At 47.1% G+C, this 16,874-nt stretch overlaps 3 protein-coding genes across 5 annotated transcripts; 1 reads left to right on the top strand and 2 right to left on the bottom strand.

Moving 5' to 3' along the window:
- Window positions 1–128: 128 nt before the first annotated feature.
- Window positions 129–8,298, bottom strand: LOC139606881 (serrate RNA effector molecule homolog). The gene is made up of 21 exons (XM_071459283.1): window positions 7,840–8,298; window positions 6,443–6,565; window positions 5,859–5,969; window positions 5,626–5,769; window positions 5,485–5,545; window positions 5,070–5,367; window positions 4,429–4,676; window positions 3,937–4,029; window positions 3,731–3,863; window positions 3,477–3,601; window positions 3,303–3,364; window positions 3,126–3,204; window positions 2,876–3,040; window positions 2,314–2,487; window positions 2,062–2,215; window positions 1,671–1,783; window positions 1,471–1,551; window positions 1,226–1,376; window positions 948–1,049; window positions 550–664; window positions 129–461 (listed from the first exon to the last, which is right to left on the bottom strand). Exons 2-21 carry the CDS (start codon window positions 6,559–6,561, stop codon window positions 386–388), a joined length of 2,604 nt encoding a protein of 867 aa, XP_071315384.1. The 5' UTR covers window positions 6,562–6,565; window positions 7,840–8,298; the 3' UTR covers window positions 129–385.
- ift46 (intraflagellar transport 46 homolog (Chlamydomonas)) lies at window positions 8,278–12,101 on the top strand. 2 transcript variants are annotated; one of them, XM_071459322.1, is made up of 5 exons: window positions 8,278–8,898; window positions 9,558–9,850; window positions 10,651–10,744; window positions 10,880–11,011; window positions 11,480–12,101. In XM_071459322.1, exons 1-5 carry the CDS (start codon window positions 8,770–8,772, stop codon window positions 11,837–11,839), a joined length of 1,008 nt encoding a protein of 335 aa, XP_071315423.1. In that variant the 5' UTR covers window positions 8,278–8,769; the 3' UTR covers window positions 11,840–12,101. The 2 variants fall into 2 exon arrangements, with proteins under 2 accessions (XP_071315423.1, XP_071315424.1); XM_071459323.1 differs by having other exon boundaries at window positions 8,763–8,898; window positions 9,562–9,850.
- Window positions 12,102–12,955: 854 nt separating this feature from the next.
- Window positions 12,956–16,858, bottom strand: LOC139606890 (IgG receptor FcRn large subunit p51-like). Of its 2 annotated transcripts, none has more exons than XM_071459318.1 (6): window positions 16,481–16,858; window positions 15,458–15,694; window positions 15,092–15,355; window positions 14,619–14,876; window positions 14,375–14,515; window positions 12,956–14,131 (listed from the first exon to the last, which is right to left on the bottom strand). In XM_071459318.1, exons 1-6 carry the CDS (start codon window positions 16,539–16,541, stop codon window positions 13,896–13,898), a joined length of 1,197 nt encoding a protein of 398 aa, XP_071315419.1. In that variant the 5' UTR covers window positions 16,542–16,858; the 3' UTR covers window positions 12,956–13,895. The 2 variants fall into 2 exon arrangements, with proteins under 2 accessions (XP_071315419.1, XP_071315420.1); XM_071459319.1 differs by having other exon boundaries at window positions 14,378–14,515.
- Window positions 16,859–16,874: the final 16 nt, after the last annotated feature.

Raw genomic sequence — 16,874 nt, 5'->3', positions numbered from 1 at the left:
CATGAGGTTGGCTTCAGTTACTGAACACCTGAGGTCAATGACCTGAGGTAACCGGTTCAGTGTGAGTTCTTGAGGTCTGTCCCAAAGCAACCACAAATACACACAGTAACCATGACAACACACAGCTCTTCAGTCTTCCTCTACTGATCTTTATTGGAAAGTGGAACGAATCAGATCATCATCATCATCACTAATGACAGTAACATTGGTCCTGATCCACACACACACACACACACACACACACACACACCTACAGTTTCTGTCCTAACTAAAAGAAAAAAACAAAACAAAAACAAAAGCGAATGATGGAGGGAAGATGAAAGGAATCATGGGAAATGTAGGAATAAAAAAGTTTTTAAAAACATCCTGTTTCACTTCATCGTGTTCAAAAGAAGTCGATGTCGTCCGGAGCGTCGAGGTCTCTGTACTCAATGATCGTCCGAGGGTCCCCTCGCACGCCCCTGCACACAGACAGAGAGAGAGAGTCAGCGATAATCAATATCTGATTAATTAATTCTTCTATGTGATGTCATCGGCCTGTCTCTCTACCTGCTGTTTCTCTGTTTCCCTGGAAACCCTCCTGCTACTCCTAGATGACCTCTGAAGTTGTCGTAGTTACCACGGCCTGCCCCAAACTGGTTTGGGGGGTAGGGAGGTCCTCCACCTGCAGCACACAAACACACACACACACACACACACACACACACATCAGAACCTGGAGAACGTGAAGTGACTATTTGTTCACAGATCTATGTATCTATAATCTATATGTTCAGCTTCTGGAGCAGCTGATCAGTGTCATACACACATTTAACCTGTGTAATGATGAAGAGAACGATGTGTTTGAGTGCAACATCAGACTGTGGGAAATCTGGAGACCAGTTTCAATAAAGGTTAGTTGAGGAATATAAATTCTGATTATCATTGTTGTGATGGTGACTGTGTACCAGGGAATCCAGGCATGGGCGGTCTGACTCCAGGTGGATATCCCAGAAGGCTTTGCTGTTGAGGTGACTGACCAGGAAATCCAGGTATGCCAGGGGGAGTGGCTGAAAAAGAAAGACATGATGTCATAATGATAAAACCAAAAAAAAAAAATCTGTTTCACCTCTACCTCTGCTCCACTCTGTGGTTTCCCAGAGTGCCTTTCACCAGTACACACACAACACATGAGCTTATTGTTTGTGGAGAAACCAACAGAAAGTGACAGCACCGTGTGTCTCACCTTGCGCTGGCGGTAGGAGGGGCTTGTTTTCAGGCAGAGCAGGTCTCTTGGCGTCCAGCAGGAAGTTGTTGAAGAACTCCACTTCCTGTCTGACGGCGGCGACTTTCTCAGTGTGTTTGTTCAGGATGTGTTTACGCACAAACTCTGGAGCCTGAACAACAACAAAAACAAGAGTTACAATGGAAACCACTCAGTTAGGCCAGACACACACACACACACACACACATACACACACAAAATCTCACCTTGAACTTCTTCCCGCTTAGAGGACAGAGCCACTTGTCTTTACTGAGCTCCTGAGTGTTGGCTGACAGGAACTTCTCCACCTGAACAGAAACACAGGGGGGGAGAGAGAGTCAGGTGCAGACAGGTGCAGACAGGTGCAGACAGGTACAGACAGGTACAGACAGGTACAGACAGGTACAGACAGGTACAGGTGTGGTACCTCTTGTTCTGGGTCTTTCTTCCCCAGTCTTGCAGCTTCTTCTTCACTCAGAGTCTCTGAGGGCGACAGCAGAGGAGACAGACGCTCCTCACACATCCTCTGATGTTCACTCACTGTCCAATCAGAGCACAGCTTGGATTACACATATTATCAGCCCCTCCCACACTGTTTGCAAAGCAGCTTGTAACTTGGACTTCAGTCAGGATGGGGCCTCAGACTCAGGAGCACCAGCCGGGTTCAGGTCTGGTTTTAGAACCAAAGAACTATACTCCTGTGTCTTTTCAGCTATGACAGTAGCTCTGGTCTAAAACCACACTCAAATGTTATCTGTGTGTGTGTGTGTGTGTGTGTGTGTGTGTGTGTGTGTGTGTGTGTGTGTGTGTGTGTGTACCTTCGGCTGCAGTGATCTTGGCCACAGGTAGGGGTCCTCGTACGTGGATCAGGCCGCAGCGATGAGGCATCTCATCCTCAGCAGGATACTCACAGAAGTTATAATAATCTACAGAGTGAACCAGACGTAGGTAGAGCAGCAGTCTGTCCAGCACCTGCACACACACGCGCACGCACGCACACACACACGCTCAAAAACCTGCAACTTTTAAAAAACTATGAGCCAGAATCTGACAGACGGAGCCCCTCCCACCTTCAGTAACTTGTTGTCGGTCTCCACGGTAACCTCAGAGGAGGAGGAGGTGGGGTCTTTGGTGTCACCTGCATCACTGTTGCCCCCGGAGGCACCTGTCAGCTCCTCCTCCTCAGCGCTCACCTCCTCTATCAGGTAATCTGTGATGTTCTTCAGAACAGGGTTAGTCTCCATCTGTGAAAACACATGAACTGTTACTGAGGGATTATGGGTAATGTAGTGACTGCTCTACCATCACTGGATCACTGAGGAAACTTAAAAACTTCTGCAGCCTCTCTCCCTCTGGAGCTTTATGGAGATGATGACATCATCAGGAAGTGAGGTCACACTGGATCAGATCAACGTGTGGTTTGGTGTTTAGTCTGAACAGCAGCTAAACTACAACAAGTAACCTCCTGTTTAAACACCACCTGCATGCACCGGTCCTCTCCCAGTACCTATGGAAACAGGCATGTCCTCTGGAGGCAGAGTGACCTCTGCCTCAGTTTGTTCTCATTTTAATGGAAAATAACTGTAAACCCAGAGTTACTGGAACCGGGTCTGGAGCCCAGTGGGACCGTACCTGTCCGGCCCACAGCTCCCCCCTCTGGTCCAGACTGTGGACGAGCCGGGCTGACAGGCGGATGTCGTTCCTCACCACGGGTTTGTGGTGGGTCAGACCGTTGACGCTGCGAACACGCCGACACAGATCTCTGTTGACCACGGGAGACAGTTCACAGTCTCTGAGCTGAGAGAGGAGAGAGGGAGGGGGGGCATTAATCCACCAGACCACAGCCGTGATGCTTCACACTCTGAGCGTGACGTCTACTTACCCTGATGTTCTGCAGGTTCCAGCACGTCTCCTTGATGTTCACACTGCGGTCAAACGTCACCCAGCACCGCCTGAAGAACCTGACACACACACACACACACACACACACATTACTACAGACACACACATCAAGCAGGTCGGCTGATTTACCGCTCTAACATCCACCATCAGTTCTCACCTCCTCTCAGGCTGAGGGTCAGACAGCGCCACCCGCAGGAAGCCTGGGTACCTGCGACACAACTACACACACATCAGTCAGGTTAGCAGTCAGGTTAGTACAGGTGTGTGTGTGCAGGTGTGTGTGGTGCGTACAGGTGTATGTGTGTGTGTGTGTGGGTGTGTGATCTCTCACAGCAGTGATCTCCTCCTTGGACACTTCTGGCGGGATGCTCCTGATGAACAGGGACGTGGTGAGATGGAGGGGGCGGGGCTTCGCCGGAGACTCCTCCCTTTCCTTCCCTCGCTCTTTACGGCGCTCTGACACACACACGCACACACATTAGAATAAAAGACATTTCTGTTGTTCTGATTCAACCCAACCAACTGAGAACGCAGTCAGTGTGTGGAGTGTGTGTCATTCTACTGTTCTGTTGGAGCTGTATGTACCATCTTCTGCGTCCTCCTCCTCCTCCTCCTTCTCGTCCTCTTCCTCCTTCTCTCTGTCAGAGTGGGAGGAGTCAGAGTCAGAGGCGCTGCCCTCCCCGCTGTCAGCTGACATGCTGCGTTTCCTCTTCCTGCCCTGAGAGGAGGAGGCGGGATTAACACAGCACCACAAACAACATCAGCGTCAAGTTGAACAAGAACTAACTCACTTTCTTGGTCTTCTCTTCCTCTTCATCTTTCTTCTCCTCCTCGTCTTCGTCCTTCTCCTCCCCTCCATTCTGCTTGGCCTCCTCTTCACAGCCCTGAGATGAAAATAAACACGACATATGGGTTTTAGATCTGATTAAATTTCAGGTTAGTGGAGCTACTGTCACTGTAGAGGAGATGTCCACACAACCAAGAAAACACCACCAGACGTGTCCTGATCCTGGTCCTGATGACGGAGAGCAGACAGCAGCAGCCTGAACTGTTACACAGTTAACATGAATAACCTACAGCAGCTGAAAGCCGCAGTTACATGCTCATTTTCTATATTTGTCCCTGTTATTAAAAATCATAAGGAGAGACAAACGCTTCACTGAGATTTGTTAGAGAGGAACTGGATCAGAACCTGAACCTGCTGCTGCACAGTCTCAATGGAATCTAAACCTTGAAAACACTCAGGAGGTGACGGAGCGTCACACAGTGGAGACGGTTCTGACCTTGTCAGTGTCTTTTGTCTCGCCCGTCTCTCCGCTGGTTGTCCCCTCTGTCCGCCTCCCAGTCGGTTCTGATCCGGTCTTTCCGCTCACATTTCCTCCGCTGGGATCCCCCTGACTCTTCTCACCTCCTCCTTCTCCTCCTCCACTGCTGCTGCTGCTGCTCGGCTCCCCACCGGCCACTGCAGGAGCAATCGGTGCCTCCAGGACCTGCAGGTCAAAGTCTGTTCCTCCCTCCATCTTTATCACAGCTGCAGAGAAACACAGAGACAAAGAGACGGAGATAGAGTGAGACGACAGGGCAAAGTCTGAGGTCCTCGTTACCCAAAAACCCCTGAGAGGTGACACCAATGAACTACATCTATGTAAACATGACAGAAGCCTGTTTCTGCAGAGTTCAGCAGATTCCATTTTAAGACTTTTTGATTGTATTTGATTTCTATCTTCAGGACTTCAAAGCTGTAAATAACAATAATACTTAGTGATGTAATTAATTAACAGGAGGCCACAAATGCTACGACCACAAAAACACAATCACAAAGAGGCTGTGTTGTCCAGTGTGTTTTAGGGGTGGGGCCTCAGTTCTCATTGTGTTCACTCCCCTGTCTCACCACCCTTCTGTCTGTCTGTCTGTCTGTCTTCACCTGCGTCTAGGAGTTTGATGATGGTGGGGCCGTGGTCCATGTCCAGTGACACGTTATCCAGCCAGTTGTTGTCCAGCAGGAAGAGGAAAACGCTAAGCCGGGTTTTGAGGGCAGACAGAGACTCTGTCTTCCTCGCCGTGATGTCATCAGGGTGGTACTTTGAGCGAAACCACTCCTGGTCTTTGTGTTGGAGGAAGAAGTCCTGCAGCTGCTGCCGCCTGAAGTCCAATTTGTACTGATTGTAGCGTTTCACCGCCTCCGTCTCATCGACGCTGTCCTCCATGTTCAACAGAAACTCCTGCACACACACACGGTTTGTAAATGACAAACAGGACGAGAGAGACGCTCAGGGATGAATCAACAGAAAACATGTCCACACCTTTCCTGTTACAGTACTTTCAGTTAGTTTGCTCACCTTAAAGCTCCTCATGGTGGGAGGACCAGGAGGAGGGAGGTCTGGGTCCACCATCCCCAACCTGAGACACAGATTGTATTTAACATGACCTGCTCGGTGACTTAAATTCTGTCCACATTCTAACACCAGCGGTCACCTCACCTGCCCTGCAGCGGGTGCCCTCCGTGGTGCGGGTGAAGATGGGGAAGGTCAGGGTGCCAGCCCTGAGGCCCCGCCCCTGGAAATGGAGCCCCTCCTCCTCCATACGGCAGGTCATAGCGGTACGGCTCCCCCCGGTGGTCATCCCTGGAAAATTCAGGCAGCAATCACAGAATGAATGTCTAACCTGTCTGTAGATGACAAACACGAGCAGCTGTGGAACACACAGTCCTCACCAGTCTCTCCTCATGCGTTTGTGCTGGGGGCTGATGTGTCTGGGAGGAGAGAACCTCTCTCTGCGACCACGGTCGTAATCCCTCCTCCTCTCTCTGCCGCGGTCCCAGTCCCTGAACAGACACAACGATCAAAGATGGCCGTCGCACACACGAACACACCTTCAGTTTATCAGTGTTCAGCAGTGACTCAACACTTTTCATCAGAGATTAAATAAATAATAATGTAATAACTGAACTAATCAGTGTTTTAAGTCTTATTCAACTAGATGCAGAATCACAGGATGCGTCCACACCAATGAAAACGATCTCCGTCCAGACGACCGTTTCAAAAACAATCTGTGACCAAACTCACACATCTGCAAACATGCACAACCTGAAATATGAATAAAATGAATTAAATATATTAAAGCTTTTTTTAAAACAAATTAACAATGTCTGACAAACAATAAAATGTCCAAATAACTATGAACATATTAAAATGTAAAACAACAATAAAACTCCTGGAAAAACTAATGGCCTAATAAACACCTTCATGAAATGACTGAAACTGAGTCTGAGGTAAGAGAACAGCAACAGGTGCGTACCTGTCGGGCCAGTCATCCCTCCTCCTCTCCTCTCTCTCTCTCGACCGCTCCATGTCACTCCTCTCTCTCCTGAACTTGTCACGCCTCCTCCTGTCGAACTCGTCATCACTGTCTCCCATTAGACTGAAAACACACAACCGCTGTTACTTTGAAGTTCATGGGATGATATTCAATTTACTATCATATAAAGTGGAGAAGATGCAGCAAAGTCTCATTCTCTACTCTCACAGGTCAAACTTCATTTAAGGAGTTTTATTATAATAACGCCAGTTTTTGTGTGATTAAGGCGTCTTACACTTATGACAAGTTTGTCTATATTCCAGGTGTTTTTAGACCATAAAGGACTGCAAACTGACTTCACTTCCTGGGGATATAATAATCTCTGCTGTCCCTCCACATTAAATTATGAGAGAAAAAAGAGGCCGCAGAACTTCATTCAGAATCCTCCTGATTTTAAGTAATCTCTAATAGAGTATCTATCATAGTGACCTTGTGATAATTGTCTGTACATCATGATACAATGCAGACAGGAGCTGACTGCTGCTGATTGAGCTGCTGTTGACGAGACAGTTTGACTGGTTTATACTGGTTAAATATGGAGCTAAAGTTCTAAAGCAATCTGCAGCGTGATTCACTGAATCCACGACATTACATTTAATTTCCACATCTTCATATAGGTGAACACATTCTGTTAATCAAACTTTAACAATAACTATATTCGAGCTTCTCAGTCGAGCAACAGAAAAAGTGTCGGGGTGACTGAAGGTTTGGGGATGAACAGGACATTAGCTTTTACATGCTCTTTAGGCTAAATCTGGCAACGCTGCCCTCAGAACAGCAGAGACTGCTGCTGAACTATTTTCAGAGTTTCAGAGTGTCAGTCAAGCCTCACTGATTTTATTTCATGTTTTTAATTCTTTGGCTTTTTATGCGTTGCACAATTTTATGTTAAACACTGAGAAAGATACACATTGACAGATAAGTAATTAAACATTTCATTTTCTGAAACCCAAAACCAACAATAGTATGTCAGATTTTTAGCATCATTTACGCACTGTTTTATGTTTTATGAACAAGCAATTAGCCTTTTAGCTTGTGCTATACTTCATCAGCATTGGGTCCTTTTAACTAGTGCTTATTTCACTCAGAAAATGGACTACAACACAGTAACAATATGAAAACTCCGTAAAAAGTAAAACATTAAGGTTTTCACTGAGGCTAACGTTAGCAGTTAGCCGCGCACCAGCTGGATGAAGCTAACAGCGGCTAATTAGCTAGTTAGCATGGAGGCTAACCCAGCGTACTAACATTTATATATTATATATTCCCTGGAGTCGGTGTTTGCTTTGAGTTTCATGTAAAACAAACATTACTGAAGAGTTTTCATTGTTTTTTACCTGAAACTTTGCCGTTTACAAACTGGGGAATCAGCTCTGCAGCTAACGCAACAATTTCACCGCCAGTCCGAGAGCGCAACCAACCAACGACACTTCCGGTCCGGTTTATTTCCGTTTCCCTATATTTCCGGTCAGGTTTTTAGTCAAAGACACAAACGCGCCCCTGGAGGCGGGAAAGAGCACATGTACGGAGGCCCCAGGTTGACGATCACAACGACTCCTCACAAATCTCAACAGTGACAAAAAATAAATTATTGTTTGTTCCTCAAAGAAGCGCGAGTGACAGTTGTCTGTACATTAATGGATAAACTACCAACAGGCGCTGCTGATCGCTGATTCAGGATCAATACTTTGACAAAATGTAAACAGATTCAGGCTAAAAACATCTGCCACTGACAGACTGTTTGTCAGGTCTGACTACATTGCCCATGATACACCGCATGGTCCGTTGCCAGGATACGATATATTCCACTCGGTTGTTCGGCTAGCTGGTCCCGCTAGCATCTCTTTGCAGATAGTCGCCAATAGACTGAACCGAGGCTCTGTAATAACAACAGTAACTTCACTTTAATCCGTGTGAAGAGAGAAGATGTGTCCTTGTCTGTCTTGTCCCTGAACGCTGTGTCTTTACGGTCTCATCTACCGGCTCGGTTTGTTGCTAGGCGGCTAACGTTAGCATAACGACGGGCTGTGTCGGTGCGGGAGGAAAGTCGGTACAAACGGAGCACAAACACCGTGCCAGCCGTTGGATAATCGATTTTAGCGGACAGATAAAGCGGTGAATCGTTTGTAGAGTCGGTGCCAGTTACAGACAAATAGTTAAACTGGTTATAAAGTCGATTTTAACTCGCAGATAAACGGTTGAATCGTCACTAAAGCGGGTTTAACCGGTGGATTAATGTTTGTGAAGCGGTGATCTGCTGGTGTCCTATGGAGCGGCCTGACCGGGGGAGAGACAGCCGACTGCTGAAGAACCAGCCGTACGACGAGAGCCTGGAGGTGATCGACTCCGAGGAGGTGGCGAGCGTCTGCAGCCCGACTCCCCGCAGCCGGCGCCAGGTAACAGTCAGCTGAGCTGCAGCCTGAGCTCCGATTCTCTGGTTCTGGTTTTATTATTGTTTATTAATCTTCAACAACGTGATGTGTTCTAATGTGTTTATCATGTGTTTTAAATAATAAGGCTGTCAAATAATTGCTGTTGCAGCAAAAAGTGCAACATGGTTGTGGACTAGAAGAATAAAGCAGAAATACTGAAGTAAACGTGTTTAGTAATTAAAGTTTCATACATGACAATCAAATGATGGCTTCATCAGAGAGGTCTCCCTCTGTTGGAGGTGTTGACCCACACTGACACTCTGATTGTACAGCAGCGTTACAGACCGGAGCCTCTTTGGTCGAGCACAGAAACACAGACTGACAACAGAAGTTTAAATTTGCTCTGTCATGAAATTAGTCTCTTAACATTAATTAGTAACAGCTGATCTGATCTGCAGCCTGAGACCTTTCATCCAGTGACAGAGACAAACAGGAGAAGCTGCTGCCTGAAGGTTTTCTACTCTCAGCTCTGATAATAACAGACGACAGATTTGTTAGTCAATCTGTGTATTTCAGCGACCAGGAGGTTTGTCCCAGTCACACGCTCCGATGCTCCCTCTGGGTGCTGACCTGCAGGCTGTCAGTGAGGAGAGCTGCAGCTCTAACATCTCATGTCCTGTCAGTCAGAGTCCAGGAGGAGCAGGGGCGGCCCAGGCCTGATGTCGGCCAACAGCAGCAGTGACGAGTTCGATGAGGACCACCAGCCTCAGAAGGCCAGAGAGCCCATGGGCGGGCAGCCAGGGGTGAGTCCAAATGAGGAGGACGAGGAGGAAGAGGAGGAGGACGACTCTGACGAGGAGGATACAGACGATGATGACGAGCCGGGACAGGCTCTGGAGGGGGCGTATGACCCTGCCGACTACGCCAACCTGCCCGTCAGCACCGAGGTCAAAGAGCTGTTCCAGTACATCACACGGTGAGTTTCAAGGTTCATCAGAAAATCCTCCTCCATCAGTCACCAGTCATCATCAGTCCACCATGTTGACTGTAAAATGAAAAAACTCAGATTCATCAGATGTTCGACTCCTAACGACCAACAGCTCAGCTCAAAGAGAAGCTTTAAACCATCATCTGATGGTTCAAGCAGCAAATGTTTGACATTTTGGCTTATTATTATTTTACCATCAAGATAAACTGTCTGTCAGTCGACTAATCAGTTGATCATCACATACACTCCAACGTGATGAGATGAAGTCAGAAAGCTGTCAGCAGCTTTAAGAGCTCATTCTTTTATTGATGATCCCGGTCAGAAGAAGAGTCTCATCATCTGTACAAATACTTTGGTAGCCCTGTATTTTCAGACAATCCAATATTATGTAAATATCTCAAATCAAACTCCAGCTGAAGTAATTAATCAATTAATCTATTAGTCATCAACAGAAGGTAATTGATTACATTTCATTTTCCAATCAAATTATTGAAAAAAGACTGAAATCTGTTCTGATTCCAGATTCTCAGATGTGAACATTTCCTTCTCTTCATCATATGTCACCGAAAACTGAACACTTCAAATATCAAAAAATCACCAGCAGATTAATCAATAAAGAAAATAACAGTGAGTTAAGATACAGTTTCTGATGACACTGATCAGAAACAGCCACAGTTAAATCTCTCTGGACCCTGGTCTGGACCCTGGTCTGGACCCTGGTCTGGACCCTGGTCTGGACCCTGGTCTGGAGTTCTGAACCTCCTCTGTGCTCTCTGCTGTGTCCTCAGTTACACTCCTCAGTCCATAGAGCTGGAGCACAGTCTGAAGCCCTTCATCCCAGACTTCATCCCAGCTGTGGGGGACATTGACGCCTTCCTGAAGGTACTGGGAGATGCAGAGTCAGACAGACGCCTCAGCCTCTGCTGGAGGAAACTATTTTTTATTTACTTCTAGTCTCATTTCCATTGTGAAAAAAGGTTATGACCTCTGACCTCACTGTGGCTGTGTGGCATTCAGGTGCCGAGACCGGACGGTAAAGCGGACGGTCTGGGTCTGCTGGTTCTGGACGAGCCTAGTGTGAAACAGTCGGACCCCACGGTGCTGTCGCTGTGGCTGTCAGAGGAAACCAAACAGCATGGAGCCACCGAGGTACACACACCCGTATCCTACACACACACACCTGTGTCCTACTCACACCTGTGTCCTACACACACCTGTGTCCTACACACACACACCTGTGTCCTACACACACCTGTGTCCTATGCACACCCGTATCCTACACACACCTGTGTCCTACACGTGTCCTACACACACCTGACTCCACATTTAGTTTCCTTCACACTTCAGGTCTGAGTTCTCTCAGGAATATGACATTACTGCTGATGTTGTCAAGTAAAGAGTGTGAACTCTCTCTCTCTGTCTCTGTCTCTCTCTGTCTCTCTCTCTGTCTCTGTCTCTCTCTGTCTCTCTCTCTCTCTCTGTCTCTCTCTCTCTCTCTCTCTCTCTCTCTCTCTCTGTCTCTGTCTCTCTCTCTCTCTCTCTGTCTCTCTCTCTCTCTCTCTGTCTCTCTCTCTGTCTCTCTCTCTCTCTCTCTCTCTCTCTGTCTCTCTCCTGCAGCTGAAGAAGGTGACGAGTGTGGCGAGTCCTCAGTCCAACCCCCGGGCGGTGGACAGCTGGGTGGAGAGTATCAGTGCGCTGCACCGCTCCAAACCTCCGGCCAGCGTTCAGTACGGCCGCCCGATGCCCGACATCGACAGCCTGATGCAGGAGTGGCCGGCCGAGCTGGAGGAGCTGCTGGGCCGCCTGCGGCTGCCGCCCGCCCGCCTCCGCTGCGGCCTGACGCAGTACGCCGACGTCGTCTGCAGCCTGCTGGACATCCCCGTGTACAGCAGCAGGATCCAGTCCCTGCACCTGCTCTTCAGCCTCTACCTGGAGTTCAGGGACTCACAGCACTTCACACGCAGAGCACAGATCTGAGGGCTCGGAGCCAGGACCAGGACCCCCTGCTGGTCTCACCGAGCTCGTAGGGTCAGAGAACATGAAGGCAGCAGGTCAGAGACCCACCTGTACCGACGCCGTCTGCTGGTTACTGTCTGATCACATCCTTCCTGAGTTCATTCATGTCCTTGTGTCCAGGAAACATCCGACTTCTCTGGCTTCTGTTTGTGACTCGTTATTCTATGATGATGACGATGATGATGATGATGATGATATAAAATAAAGGCTCAATATTTCCAGACGTGTGTGTGATGCAGGAGAAAAACAGGTGGAGGCTGATGGGAATCTGCTCATATATGTAGTGAAGAGTCACAGCCCACCCAGCAACAGTCTCTGTTCTTCTTCTACACATTTCCCAGAATGTACGGCGGCAGTTTCAAGGAGCGCCACAGTTACCTGTCTGTGAGGTGAGTGTGCAGATGAAGTCTGCAGCTGTCAGCTCTTTGGTTTGTGTCAGTGAGTGGACGTCAGTGCAGCTGCTCACTGTCACATGACTCCTCACATTAACAGTCACGTGACTGACAGTATGATGGTGGTAATGATATCCCATCAGTCCCTGCTGCTTCTTCTCTGCAGTGTTTCACAGCCACAGTCTCTGCAAACTAGAAACGACTGCTCTGCTTCGTTATTATTTTTTGGGGGCTTTTTATGCCTTTATTATAGGTTAGTGAAGACTGACAGGAAAGGGGGAGTGCAGGGGTCTAACTGAGTTTATCCCCTGAGTGTGAGCTGCTGCTTCTTTACTTGTGTTTCTACTTCCTGGAACTGAAACTAGGGGGATGACTGTGTAACCCTGCTGTCTGATCAGCTCTGGGCTGAAGCTACAGGAGGACACAGCGTCTGCCCCCAGCACCTGAGGGGGGAACACGTGATGCACATGTGAGAGAGCAGAGTCCTGAGGGAGCTCCACACCCATCACTGCTTCATGTAAATTCAGGTGTCAGGACTCATGGAGCAGGTGATCCTGAGTTCTCTGCCTCCACCTGCTGGTTGCTGTGGTAACAGCAGCTCACGGTCTGGAGCTCACTTCAAATTAAAAGCATCTTACAGCTGTTTTTATTCAACAAGTGAGGAACCTACATCACCACCACGACACCAGGTAGGACAACGTTATTTTATTGCACAAACATGAGCAGGTATGAAAACACAAGGTGAAATACAACCGTGACAGATATGACAGGAAGCTGGAGGCCTCCACAGCAACACAACATAAACACTCCCAGTGTTACACAACAAGTGAACCATCAACACTGTGACAACAATATGAACCAAATTATTAACTTTTTACACTTTGATTATAAAAGAACATGAACAAAATCCAGCACAATAAACAATTAACAACCTCATCAAAAATGTGTAAACACAAGTGTTCAGTGAAACATTATATATTTTCATATTTATATAAAGTTTTTACAGAAGTTATTTACTTTTTAAATGAGGCCTCACTGCCATAAACACGTCTGTCCATCACTCTGTGAGAGGCCGTCTTAGCTTACAATCAGTTTTCAGATTCTATCGTACAACAACAATAAAAGGGCAGGAACAGCTGGTGAACAGCTGGTGAACAGCTGGTGACCCAAGTAAAACACACAACACATCAGTGCTACACATGGCAGGAGAAAACTTTGTTGTGCAGAAACACAATATGAACACAATAACAATATCAAGAGCTTTGTTCCTACATTATTTACACAGCTTATGATACCATAAAGACACTTTGATCCATGTGCAAACTGAATTCACACATTAGAGCTTTCCAGTGGCGACACATCTGACTGACACGCTCATTAATGACGGTGTTAATGATGAAGGGATGAATGCTGAGGACTGATCTCAGCTGAGTGATTACAGCAGCAGGAAGAGGTCAGCTCCCTCTCAGGGTAAAAACAGGGAGCTGGGACTCAGCAGGTCCTCAACTAACCACAGGGATCCTGGGTCAGTCCCCAGATTGCTCCTGTGCCTGACTGACAGTGTGTGTGAGTAAAGTGCTTTAGATTATACCGGTGTATAAATGCAGCTGTTTACAGTTTTTACATTATTGATTTGCTCCATTAATTAGATGAGCAAAGTTTTCTGGATCATAGTGGTTCTGCTGTGTTCTGCTAATGTTCACCTCCCACCGGTCCTGGTACTCTCTGTTTATCTCTGAACCCTGAATGAATGAAACCATGACACTCTGTAGATCTGGAGACATAACACTCTCCACTATCCTGGTAAACTGCTCCACCAGATGTGGATCAGCTGGTGGACGAGGGCGGGGCTTCCTCTTGACTACAAGTAAAATGAAAATCACAGTTAGAAAACACCGACAGTTACATCTGATTTAGAAAAGACTGAATTCCAAATAAAGTTGGACTTGATGATGACGTGTGATCGTCTCAGACAGTGAAACACATATATTCACACATATAAACCAGAACTGAGCTGATGTGTTGGCTCAGCGGACTCACTGGTCCAGCTCTGGGAGGAGAGTTTATTAAATTAAAGCATGATAACAGAAATAATGAATCTTACCACATTTTAGCAGACACATTGTTAAACAGGATATGCTGGTGATAATTAATACCACACACAGGACTCCAATGATGACTATCAGTGTTTTCCAGTGGACACCTGCCTCCTTCAGGAGTGGTCTCCCGTCAAGAGTCTTCCCATCTGTAATGAAAGGAGATCCTGAAGACCCTTCCTGACCGCTGGAGCTCGTTACAACATTTAAACCTGAGATTAATGAAGATCATCTCATGTGTAAAGGTCTCACCCCACACTGCACTGATTTTGTGTCCTCCAGTTTCTGTTGTACAGCTGTATGTGTGTTGACTGAGGGAGATCCAAGCTGTGAGCCTGAGGATCACAGATCCATCTTCAGGTCCAGGCATCGGTCCGGTCACTGTGGTCCTGCTGGAAGCTCCATCTCTGGTCAGATACACCGAGCTCACTGACCTGTCGGTGCTCGTCACGTGACATGTCAGCAGGACCTGGGCTGGGTCAGAGGTAGGCTTCGCAAATACCATCAGATCTGCAGAGAAACGAAGATCAGGGTCAAAGGATCACACGGTCCAGTGAACCAGCAGCTACTTTGCTGCATCCAAGTACCACAAACTGCTGGTGGTTTGTGTCCAGGCCACAGACTGTACATAAAACTGGACGTAGACTCTGGGTCTGAAAGTGAAGTTCACAAAGCAGAGGGTGACGTCACAGTGTGTATTTCATGTGGACAGTTGGTGATCTCACCTGTTTTTGAGTTTATTGATCTTAATTGAATTCCCTTGATCATCGATGGACAGTGTTGCCTGATAAATTCACTAAAGGCAACATTTCTTGGTCTGTTGTTGTTCCACTTATGTTCCACTGTGACGGCAGAGGGAGACTGGGCTGTCCATCTTTGAGATTCAGGGTCAAAGGTTATGAAGTCCAGTCCATTCACTGACCAGGCTTCAAAAGCTGAGTCCTTCCCATTGGCTGACTGGATGCAGCCGCGCCGTCGCTGTACAACATCTGTGAAGTTCGACTACAGGATTAGTTTCTTGGTTTTGGTGGATCAGAAAAATCAACATCACCAAAATGAACGTGTCACTAAACCGACATTTTCAAACTTACACACTGTTCTGTTGGTTAAAGGTGGAATCACGTGGAGAGATTCTAAGATAGCAGTATATGCATCCTCACAGCGTTCTGGTAAATTCTTAGGCTCCAGAGCAGGTTTGAACTTTTCTGTGGTGGTCAGACCGTCACAGTGGGAGATGGGAACGCCATCAAATACAGTTAGCTGCTCAAATGAAGGTCGATCTCCAGGCTGCACATGTCCTGTCGACAAGAACACCAGAGAGTGGGAACCTGGAAAAGAAGAGACGTTTGAAGGGTCAGAACTCTTCACAGTCAGGTGTGTTCAGTCCAGAGCTCCTGTGTCTTGCCACACTACAGTTGGAGGTGAAGGGGTCAGCCCTGAAGTTAACTCCGCCTTCACGGCAGCACATCGGTCTCTGGGAGCTGCAGCAGGAAACGTTAACAGTAACTACGTGTTTGCTGTTCTTACCATCAGCATCAAATCCTGCAAATCTACGTGATGCAGACATTTACATTCACTCCCAAATGAAACAGATCCAGTGCTGCTCTCTCTGTATGACCTCCACACTGAGGACAGAACTGCCAGATACAAGAGTGAGTTTGTGATTGTGGGTGTGGCTACAGGCAGGATTCGTTTCTCTTTGATTATCACACAACAAAAATAATCCAGGAAACACTTTCCAGAGGTCTGACACAGTGTTGCTACAGTTTAATATCAGTCCAGGTGTTTGAAGTCAGCCTCAGCTTCTTCTACAGGTGTAGAAAACTGCTGCTCATCCCCAACGTTCCTCATCAAAGATGAGAATCAGGACCCAGATAAAAGAAGTTGATATTCTTCCCACTGCAGCACGATTCATTTGTTAGTCTGATGATTCGTTTGTGTTGAATCTAAGTAACATGAAGCCACCAGAAAAATGCACCAAGCAGAAGTAGATGAAACTACAGGAGGTAAACATACTTAGTTTTCTTTGACTATAACCTGACAAATAATGGAACTACACACAGAGTGTAGACAGGACAGTGATTCATCAGTAGCACTGAAGAAACGTCACTTACCACATTGAGCTGCTGACAGAAGAAAACAGGGAATTAAAAGTTGAATCCACTTCTTCTGCATCTTGAGGCACCTTTTTAAAAACAGACTGAGCTCTGCAGTGACGAGTGGCAGCGATTAAAGAGGCGAGTTCACTGATCACACCTGACGAACTGGACGAACTGGACGAACAACATGACGGTTTGATTGAGATGAAGATATGACATGTTCAGATTCAACCTGTTGACAAGCTGGAATGAGAACAGCAGGACATTCTGTCTCCCTTTATCAGGAACGTGTCCCTTCAGAAAACTAAACAGGACAGAAACTCAGTTCAGCTCGTTGCTCCAGAGCAGGGGGTCTTTAAAAGTCAGCCTGGATCTTGTCTGTGGACAGTAACAGTCTCCAGCACAGGAG

The sequence above is a fragment of the Trachinotus anak genome, unplaced genomic scaffold, assembly GCF_046630095.1.
Source record: "Trachinotus anak isolate AG129_WGS33_773 ecotype Australia unplaced genomic scaffold, CSIRO_AGI_Tana_v1 ptg000023l, whole genome shotgun sequence".
Lineage (NCBI taxonomy): Eukaryota > Metazoa > Chordata > Actinopteri > Carangiformes > Carangidae > Trachinotus > Trachinotus anak.
This window is presented reverse-complemented; position numbering and strand designations above follow the sequence as displayed.

Excerpts from the sequence above, each read along its gene's own strand:
- LOC139606881 (XM_071459283.1), bottom strand. The coding sequence starts at position 6,561 with ATGGGAGACAGTGATGACGAGTTCGACAGGAGGAGGCGTGACAAGTTC. Across the intron at positions 4,677-5,069 it reads CATCAAACTCCTAGACGCAG|CTGTGATAAAGATGGAGGGA; the intron begins GTGAAGACAGAC and ends GTTTCTCTGCAG. Across the intron at positions 3,864-3,936 it reads AGGAAGAGAAGACCAAGAAA|GGCAGGAAGAGGAAACGCAG; the intron begins GTGAGTTAGTTC and ends TCCTCCTCTCAG.
- ift46 (XM_071459322.1), top strand. The coding sequence starts at position 8,770 with ATGGAGCGGCCTGACCGGGGGAGAGACAGCCGACTGCTGAAGAACCAG. Across the intron at positions 9,851-10,650 it reads CTGTTCCAGTACATCACACG|TTACACTCCTCAGTCCATAG; the intron begins GTGAGTTTCAAG and ends CTGTGTCCTCAG. Across the intron at positions 11,012-11,479 it reads AACAGCATGGAGCCACCGAG|CTGAAGAAGGTGACGAGTGT; the intron begins GTACACACACCC and ends TCTCTCCTGCAG.
- LOC139606890 (XM_071459318.1), bottom strand. The coding sequence starts at position 16,541 with ATGCAGAAGAAGTGGATTCAACTTTTAATTCCCTGTTTTCTTCTGTCA. Across the intron at positions 14,877-15,091 it reads ATCAATAAACTCAAAAACAG|ATCTGATGGTATTTGCGAAG; the intron begins GTGAGATCACCA and ends GTTTCTCTGCAG. Across the intron at positions 14,132-14,374 it reads AATGTGTCTGCTAAAATGTG|TCAAGAGGAAGCCCCGCCCT; the intron begins GTAAGATTCATT and ends TTTTACTTGTAG.